The 9,972-nt window shown below is 43.3% G+C and overlaps 1 protein-coding gene across 14 annotated transcripts in view; it reads right to left on the reverse strand.

Annotated features, from left to right (window-relative positions):
- ACBD5 (acyl-CoA binding domain containing 5) overlaps window positions 1-9,972 on the reverse strand; it is a 104,402-nt gene that overhangs the window by 39,939 nt on the left and 54,491 nt on the right. For all 14 annotated transcript variants that reach the window (XR_013624820.1, XR_013624821.1, XM_078786103.1 and 11 more), the window contains 3 exons: window positions 5,376-5,678; window positions 4,450-4,553; window positions 156-405 (listed from right to left, as the gene is read on the reverse strand). Coding sequence is in view for 12 of the 14 variants with exons in the window: in XM_078786103.1 (XP_078642229.1) it covers window positions 156-405; window positions 4,450-4,553; window positions 5,376-5,678 (657 nt within the window). In the remaining 2 variants the exon portion in view is untranslated. The remainder of the gene's footprint in view (window positions 1-155; window positions 406-4,449; window positions 4,554-5,375; window positions 5,679-9,972) is intronic.

The raw sequence follows: 9,972 nt of genomic DNA on the forward strand, positions 1-9,972 counted from the left end.
GATCTTTGCAGTACAATTATTTTTCTTCACAATTCCATTTTCACAGGAAAATTTGATTCAAAAGTTGATGCAACAGAAAGCTGTACCACTTTGGGACGACATGAAAGGCATTGCGAAGAAAAGATGGAGTCGGTTTTATTTTGGGAAACACATACCCCTTTCCTCGTGAAATCCTCTCCTCTCTCCCCCTCTTCTCGATCCATTTCTTTGGCCACCACCGGGGCCCCCAGTTCCAGGGCCCTCTCCACCCCATCCCACAGCAAAGCCAGCTTCCATGCCGCATTGTCTCTCACAGTCATCCCCAATTTCATGGGTTTTTGAGGCACCTGGCTTGCAGAACATCTGAGCTTTTCCTGCACCGATGGAGTTTAAATGTGACTTCCTCAAAGCTTTAGCTTTTTGCTTCTGTAAAGAGGAAGGAAAACACCAAGGTTAGATGCTCCTTGATAATCATACTTATTTGGTGTCTGTCTGACCGTGATACATTCGGTCGTTACTTATCCAATCTCAACCAAACTTCACAGGAGGACTAAGGGTCACGTGATGGTGGTTGGAGCAACTTCATTCGTCCCCCTCCCGAAGGGGGTTGATCACCTTTGGTGGAATCCATGTTCAGGTGTATATTTGTGTTAAGATAGCTTATCGTGGCATTTTTCAAGGCCACTTCTATTAAAGTAGAAGAGGGAGAATTGCTTTGCAATACATGTCCCCTACCAAGTTTCAGTTGAACATCAGGAAACACGCCATGCCTTTATTTGGGCGTTGTATAATGTGCCGCGTTCAGTGCTGGAAATAATAGCAATGACCCGATGTACATACAGTCACGTGAAAAGTAAGTACACCCCATGTAAAGTTTTGACTTTTCAAACATATTTCAACATACAGCTATTTGATCTTCATTTCAACAACATTGATAGATAAAGGTGATATAATATAACAAATATCATGAAACATTTACATTTTGTAGCCCATTGTATAATTTAAATAAACATAAATGCAAATTTCACATGTGGAAAAAGTAAGTACACCCTTGCTCTAAGAGGTGGTATTGTCCCCTTTGGCAGAAACTACCTCAAGTAGGCGTTTCTTATAACTGTCTACCAGTCTCTGACATCAATGGGGAGAAATTTTTGCCCACTCCTCCATGCAGAATTATTTCAGCTGTGCGATGTTTGAGGGGTTTCCTGCATGCACAGCTCGTTTCAAATCCCCCCACAACATCTCGATGGGATTTAGATCCGGGCTTTGACTTGGCCATTCCAGAACCCTCCATTTCTTTCTTTTCAGCCATTCCTTGGTGGATTTACTGGTATGTTTAGGGTCATTGTCATGTTGCAAGGTCCACCTTCGGTTGAGCTTCAACTTTCCGACAGATGGCCTCACATTATCCTCAAGCACCCTGTGGTACAATGAAGAATTCATGGTGGATTCTATGATGGTGAGCTGCCCAGGCCCTGATGCAGCAAAGCTGCCCCAAACCATAATATTTCCACCACCATGCTTTACAGTTGGTATCAGGTTCTTGTGGTCAAATGCTGTCTTTGGTTTTCGCCAAACATGTCTTCTGGTACTGTGGCCAAATAGCTCTACCTTTGACTCATCTGTCTAGAGCACATTGTTCCAGAAGTGCTGGTCTTTGCCTAGGTGTTCATTGGCAAACTTTAGTCTTGCCCTGATGTTCTTTCTGGACAGCAAAGGTTTCCTCCTGGCACACCTCCCATGTAGATCAAATTTGTGCAGCCTCTTTCTAATGGTAGACTCATGCACTTTGACATCAACAGTGGCAAGAGCTACCTGCAGGTCCCGTGATGACATTCTGGTGTTCTTAGAGACTTCTTTCAGCATCTTGCGGTCTGCTCTCGGGCTGAACTTGCTGGGGCGGCCTGGCCTAAACAAGTTGGCAGTTGTTTGGAATCTTCTCCACTTGTCGATGATCTTCCGGACAGTCGAATGATTGATTTCAAATTGTTTGGAGATCTTTTTAAATCCCTTCCCAGACTCGTAGGCATCTATAACCTTCTTTCTGAAGGCATCAGAGAGCTCTTTTGATCTAGGCATGGTGATGCCGCACACTTCAACAACAAAGAGCAAACCAAACTAAATGTCTGAGGTTTAAATAAGACAGGTTCCTCCAAGATCCTCTCTGACGATGTTCTAATCATATGCACCTGAGCTGGTGCACCTGATTCTAATTTTAGGTATTTGAAGTAGTGATAAATGGAGGGGTGTACTTACTTTTTCCACATGCAAAATTTGCATTTATGTTTATTTAAATTATACAATGGACTACAAAATGTAAATGTTTCATGATATTTGTTATATTATATCACCTTTATCTATCAATATTGTTGAAATGAAGATCAAATAGCTGTATGTTGAAATATGTTGAAAAAGTCAAAACTTTACATGGGGTGTACTTACTTTTCACGTGACACAGCTGATGTTCATCTTTAATACATCGTGGTTATATAACCGGGATCATTCCAATTGCACCTAGCCATGGACTAACACTCAAGCCAAAGGCCTGCCAATCTTTGCTGCTTCATGGAATGGCGGCGCATGATATAAATTGCAGTGGAGTCAGGTCAGCTGTCCAGCCAATGGATATAAAGCAGTATGGTGGAGTCAGGTCAGCTGTCCAGCCAATGGATATAAAGCAGTGGGGGTGGAGTCAGGTCAGCTGTCCAGACAATGGATATAAAGCTTCGGGGTGGAGTCAGGTCAGCTGTCTGGCCAATGGATATAAAGCTTCGGGGTGGAGTCAGGTCAGCTGTCTAGCCAATGGATATAAAGCAGTGGGGTGGAGTCAGGTCAGCTGTCTAGCCAATGGATATAAAGCAGTGGGGTGGAGTCAGGTCAGCTGTCCAGCCAATGGATATAAAGCAGTGGGGTGGTCAGGCCAGCTGTCCAGCCAATGGATATAAAGCAGTGGGATGGAGTCAGGTCAGCTGTCTAGCCAATGGATATAAAGCAGTGGGGTGGAGTCAGGCCAGCTGTCCAGCCAATGGATATAAAGCAGTGGGGTGAAGTCAGGCCAGCTGTCCAGCCAATGGATATAAAGCAGTGGGGTGGAGTCAGGCCAGCTGTCCAGCCAATGGATATAAAGCAGTGGGGTGGAGTCAGGTCAGCTGTCTAGCCAATGGATATAAAGCAGTGGGGTGGAGTCAGGCCAGCTGTCCAGCCAATGGATATAAAGCAGTGGGGTGGAGTCAGGTTAGCTGTCTAGCCAATGGATATAAAGCAGTGGGGTGGAGTCAGGCCAGCTGTCCAGCCAATGGATATAAAGCAGTGGGGTGGAGTCAGGCCAGCTGTCCAGCCAATGGATATAAAGCAGTGGGGTGGAGTCAGGCCAGCTGTCCAGCCAATGGATATAAAGCAGTGGGGTGGAGTCAGGCCAGCTGTCCAGCCAATGGATATAAAGCAGTGGGGTGGAGTCAGGCCAGCTGTCCAGGCAATGGATATAAAGCAGTGGGGTGGAGTCAGGTCAGCTGTCTAGCCAATGGATATAAAGCAGTGGGGTGGAGTCAGGTGAGCTGTCCAGCCAATGGATATAAAGCAGTGGGGTGGAGTCAGGTGAGCTGTCCAGCCAATGGATATAAAGCAGTAGGGTGGAGTCAGGCCAGCTGTCCAGCCAATGGATATAAAGCAGTGGGGGTGGAGACAGGTCAGCTGTCCAGCCAATGGATATAAAGCAGTGGGGTGGAGTCAGGCCAGCTGTCCAGCCAATGGATATAAAGCAGTAGGGTGGAGTCAGGTCAGCTAAAAACTGAGCCACACAGCCTGACGGACAACCCAAAAACATAATGTCTCCGGCTTCAGAGACATAATAAAAGTCTGTTTGAAAACAAAACAATCGTGCTTCAACAAAAAAATGGGGGATAGTGCAACACCTGGTGACAAAAGCAGAATCAAGAACCACATTCCACCAGCCAAACAAAACGATCGAAGATCACATGATGCTCTCACAACCCGAACATGCGGTGAACTTGACACGGGCATTAAGAGACATCAGTGTACTTCAGTGTGAATGACAAGGAGATTAGTAAACAATGGACAAACATGTGTAGTATATGAGACTTGAGGCTGGATCCTGGGCATCGTGAGCTGTTCGGATGAGAAACCCAAACAAGTCGAGTATCGGATCACAATGTTGATAGAGATTTAAACTGGGGATTGTGAATGGATTGGCTTGTTTGTAATGTATGGACAATTCCCCCATGAGAGATGAGATGAAGGGTAATGTGAGGCCCCCCTCGAACCTCATCTAATCCCTCTCCGATAGGATTTAGCACATGCTACGCATTGTCTGGCTGAGTCACAGGAGAAGGATTCACACCAACAGAATGCACAGTTTGTGATGGCGCCGCCGTAAAACATGCACAACATCTGTCAACATGTCTCAAAAGGGGAATAAATAAAAAAAATAGATGACACACAAGGTGGCCCCACCTCATTTGAAGCTAAATGCTCCATAGAATCACAGAACTCCTCTCCGTCAGAGTCACTCAAAAGTTGTGTGGTCCTGGCTCCATTTCCTGTGACCATTTCACCACCTGGATAATCGATGGAAGAACGAAGAAAAATATTTATAACGGAAGTTTAGAGGATCCAACACAGACTTTGATGCATTAGACCACACTCTAGGATATGCTTGTATAATTTATGAAACAAGTTTTATGAATGAAGTTGCTTACATTGGCAATACCAAGGCGACGGCTCTTTGATCTATCAGCATGAGCACACACCTTGCCTACCACGACATCTGTTTGGAAATTGTTCAAACACAACATTGAAAATTCCAAACTTGCAATTTTTACCGATTGACTGAACCGAAATACTTTTACTACTCAGTTCAAATAATTTGAGCATGATTAAATGGCAAATGGCATTAATACTTTATTTATTACAACCCATCTTTCCAAGATGAAGAAGAAGCATCTCCCAAAAACCCTAACCCCAGGTCTTTATTGTAAGGAAGCTGTCACCAAAGAAGACATCAATGCAGATATTTTGTTCTTCCTTGCAAAAAAAATAAACATATATCGAAATATCTATGAAGCTCAGTTGACTTTTTGCTCCACCAAATAACAGCGAAACGGAGTCGAGCAAAAGGGTGAAAATTCTACGGATGCCGAGATAAATAACTACCTCTGTCGGTTTGAATGTTTGAAAGGGAATAGACGTCTGGATCAATTTTTGAATTAAATTTAAATCCCGATTTATCGAAATATCTATTTATCACATTGGTACCTCGTCCGGCCTCCAAAACACCAGAATGGTAGGTTTACTAAGTTATACAGTAGCAAGGTCGGGATTCAAACCCAGGCTCAGAGGCGAGTGTGCAATGTGCATACATGTAGGCTATAAGTCCTTACCAGATTCCACACGTTCTGTTAGCCTGGGGTCTTCATCCAACAGGTTCCCACTTTCAGTGGTGTGCTCAGCCTGCACTTGAACGTCTTGACCAAAGTCAGGTCCATTTGTGCGATTTGAACGACCTTCGTCATCAGAACCATGTTTGCTTTCATCTCCATTCCCGCTATCCATATTGGGGGTGCCCATAACCCCAAACTTTTGCTCGGGCTGCTCAGTGTCACACAAAATCTTTGAGAAGCCCAGGGGCCTTGCTTCCTCTTCCATTTCAAGACCATTCTCCTTTGAAAGCTTGATGGGTACCTCTAGAAAAAGGAAAAGCATCGACTTTATAAGGAGGTTCTTTGCCATTCAGAAATTGCTCAAAACAACTCAGGCAAACGGTTTTACATTCAAATGTACAACTGAAATAAAAAGAAATTAGAAAGACTAGTTAAAATGTCTCTTTCATATCCAAAGGCTTGCTATCGGATCGATAAAGCTTTCAGTAAACTTATAAAAGGAAGGATTAAAGGTCAGTTCACGTTGTGGCGGGATCCAGGGGTTGAGTATCAATCAGCACATACAGACTTGCCACACTTGGAAAGAAGAAAAGTAGCATTCGTCCCTCTCACCGCTACCCCCAAAAAATGGCAACATGCAATAAGGAAGGTAATCCAGTTTATATAAATCTTATAATCCAGTTTATATAAATATCTTCATCAGTTTGGAGTAAAGCTGAGGTTCAACAAAGGCTAATGTGTGGCCTCATGGTTGTTCTGCAGTGGAAGCATTCACCAAGTGGAAGGGGGTTGTCTGGGCATTCACCTTCTCGGCACGCCTCCCCAGTGTCAGCAGTCACTCCAGACAAGCAGCCAGGTCCCATGTCCCCCTAGTGAAAAAGCCATCTGGCTGGCTGTAACCAGAAATGCTCACCAATGACCGGAAACCATCACAGAAAGTCAATAAATGGACACAGGCTCCTCCGAGGCTGAGACTTGGGTCTGTGCGGCCACATTCAAAGTTGAATGATTGCCACCTGTTAAATGGACATCCTAAAGTTTGGTTGGGTTGTTTACAAACGTCAAAGCCACATAGAGATTGATCATTCTAATGTGTGCCAAAACTACACGACCGGTCAAAAGTTTTGCAACACCTCAATTTTTCCAGTTTTTATTGAAATTTAAGCAATGCAAGTCCAGTGAATAACCTGAAATGGTACAAAGGTAAGCAGGAAGACAGACAGACCCTGACAACCCTTAAAAGTGTCGGTCTTTCCTTTAAAGAAATTGAAAAGAAAGCCAAGGTGTCAGTGAGTACAGTTTCCTACACCATCAAAAGGCACTTGGAAATTCGAGGAAACTCTGACAGGACGAGGTCTGGCAGACCCAAAGCCACAACAGAATTAGAAGACAAGTTTCTGAGAGTCAACAGCTTGCGTGATAGTCAGCTCACAGGACAACAGCTTCAAGCACAGATTAACACTGGTCGAAGTAAGCAAGTCTCAGTTTCAACTGTGAAGAGAAGACTTCGAGCTGCAGGTTTGACAGGTCGAGTGGCAGTAAGAAAGCCATTGCTAAGATGGCAAAATAAGAAAAGGAGGCTTGCTTGGGCCATGAAGCACCGCCAGTGGACTACTGAAGACTGGAAGAAGGTCTTATGGACTGATGAATCAAAATTTGAAATATTTGGTTCATCACGCAGGGTTTTTGTACGCCGTCGAGTAGGCGAAAGGATGGTTCCTCAGTGTGTGACACCAACTGTCAAACATGGAGGAGGAAGCGTGATGGTCTGGGGCTCTTTTGCTGGATCCAGAGTCGGTGACTTGCACAGAGTGACTGGCACCCTGAACCAAAACGGCTACCACAGCATTTTGCAGCACCATGCAATACCCTCTGGTATACGCCTAGTTGGTCAGGGGTTCATCCGACAGCAAGATAATGACCCTAAATACACCTCCAGGCTATGTCAAAACTACCTTCGAGGAAAAGAACAAGACAGTCGGCTTCAAATCATGGAATGGCCAGCACAGTCTCCAGACTTAAACCCCATCGAGCTGGTTTGGGATGAACTGGACAGAAGGGTGAAAGCAAAGCAACCTACAAGTGCAACACATTTGTGGGAACTTGTGCAACAGTGATGGGAAGAACTTCCCGAACAATATTTGATTTCCATTGTAGAAAGAATGCCACGAGTGTGTTCGGCGGTTATATCTGCAAAAGGTGGCTACCGGTACTTTGCTGAGTCAAAAATTTAAATTAAATTTTGTTAAACAAAATGATTCTATGATTTCTTTTTTATCTCCAATTGTTTATTTGTTCTATGCTTAATGTCAGAGTACATTGAGACATTAAAGTGCGTAAATTTCAATAAAAACTGGAAAAATTGAGGTATATATATATATATATATATATATCTATATATACAGACTTGGCATTTAATATGGAATTTTTTTTTTGTGGGGGTGAACTAATTTTCAAGATGTCTTAGAACCAAAAGTTCATTGGAATTATGTTGAAATTATTCCAGATTTTGTTAATGTGACCTTTAAAAGAAACAAAAACCACACTTGACATTTCGAAGCAAATAAATTGATCCTTGAAAGTGATGTAAACTGATATCGAACTCAATTCATGGACAGTACTGTGTTAAACTTCTGTACGTTTTCCAGAAGTAACTCTTTATTTTGCACATTAGCCAAAAATTTTTTTAACAAAAACAAAAGTTAAATTACGACTGGGATTACGGACAGTAAAATTACAGTTCAGTACTTCGTGTAACCCCACGAGCATTCAGGAGAGCACGTACACGTCGAGGCATGCTCTCCACGAGATTTGCCAAGGTTTGGACAGGAATCGCTTGCCATGCAGTGACAATAGCCTGCTGCAATTCAAGCACAGAGGTCGGCTGCTGGTCCAAGTGGTCGATTTGACGCGTTAATTCTGCCCACAAGTTCTCTATCGGATTCATATCGGGGGACATGGCAGGCCACTCCATATGCTCGTCACCACGGTCAGCATGAAAGTATTGGATCATGCGAGCACGATGAGGCCGTGCATTGTCATCGTAGAAGAAAAGGTTTCCTCGAAAGGCTGCACGAGCAAATGGAAGCAATGATTCTTCCAGAATGGCCCTGTACTTGTACTGGTTCAGGTTTCCATTCAGAACAACCAGGTCAGTTTTGCCCCCTGCATGAAAAGCAGCCCAAACGGTCACCCCACCACCTCCAGCTTGGACTCTTGGCACTATACAATCTTTGTTGTAGGCTTCATGCACTTGTCTGTGCACTCGGACGCGGCCATCTTGACGATACACCAGAAATCTAGACTCGTCACTGAAGATCACGTGATTCCAGTGTCCTGGCTGCCATTGATGGTGCTCTCTGGCCCACTGCAATCGGCGCTGGCGGTGTTGTCTGGTCAGGCGTGGCTTACTTAGGGGATGCCTGGCACGATAGCCTGCTTGAACCAGTCGTTGGTTGATTAGCCTTCTGTATAGAGGCACATTTGTCAGTTGCTGCCACTCAGCCCAAAGCCGATTAGCTGACTGGGTACAGCCATTGCGGACTAACCGGTGCAGCTGGCGATCATCACTCCTTGTGGTTCTGCGGGTACGTCCTGGCCTCGGTATTGGAGTAGGGACACCCCTCTGAGCATTTTGTTTCAGGATCTTTGACACCTGACCTTGAGTGATGTCATACTGCCGAGCAATAGCACGCTGTTTCATGCCATAATTTCGTAAAGCCACCACTCCATGACAAACAGCATTGTCGAGCTGATGGACCATCTCCAGAGGAAGCAGCAATAACTTTTGGAGAGGTGCAGCAGTTGTTTTCCACTAATACAGAACGCAACAACCCTTGTATATCCGACTGTGAAGGCAATCATCAAATGCACCTGTCTGTACATTTTGCCACGCCACCTGTGATATAATCCTGTTGTTGACTTCTTGCTGTGACAGACAATCAGTGACATGGTTCTTTTAACAAATAAATCACCAAAGTGTAAAAGAAAGTCACCAGATTAATATACTGAGTTAAGAAAGTAAACCCAAGTCCAGAAAAATAGAATATTCCATATTAAATACCAAGTCTGTATATATATATATATATATCTATATATATATATATCTATATATATATATATATATATATATATATATATATATATATATATATATATATATATATATATATATATATACATATATATATATATATATAAATATATATATATATATATATATATATATATATATATATATATATATACAGACTTGGCATTTAATATGGAATTTTTTTTTTTTCTTGACTTGGGTTTACTTTCTGAACTCGGTATATCAATCTGGTGAGTTTATTTTACGCTTCGGTGATTTCTTTGTTAAAAGAACCATGTCACTGATTGTCTGTCGCAGCAAGAAGTCAATAACAGGATTATATCACAGGTGGCGTGACAAAATGTACGGACAGGTACATTTGACGATTGGCTTCACAATCGGGTATATAAGGGTTGTTGCATTCTGTATTAGTGGAAAACAACTGCTGCACATCTACAAAAGTTATTGCCGCTTCCCCTGGAGATGGTCCGTCAACTCGACAATGCTGTTTGTCATTTAGTGGTG

This window comes from Myxine glutinosa, chromosome 10 (assembly GCF_964187855.1).
Source record: "Myxine glutinosa chromosome 10, kmMyxGlut1.1, whole genome shotgun sequence".
Lineage (NCBI taxonomy): Eukaryota > Metazoa > Chordata > Myxini > Myxiniformes > Myxinidae > Myxine > Myxine glutinosa.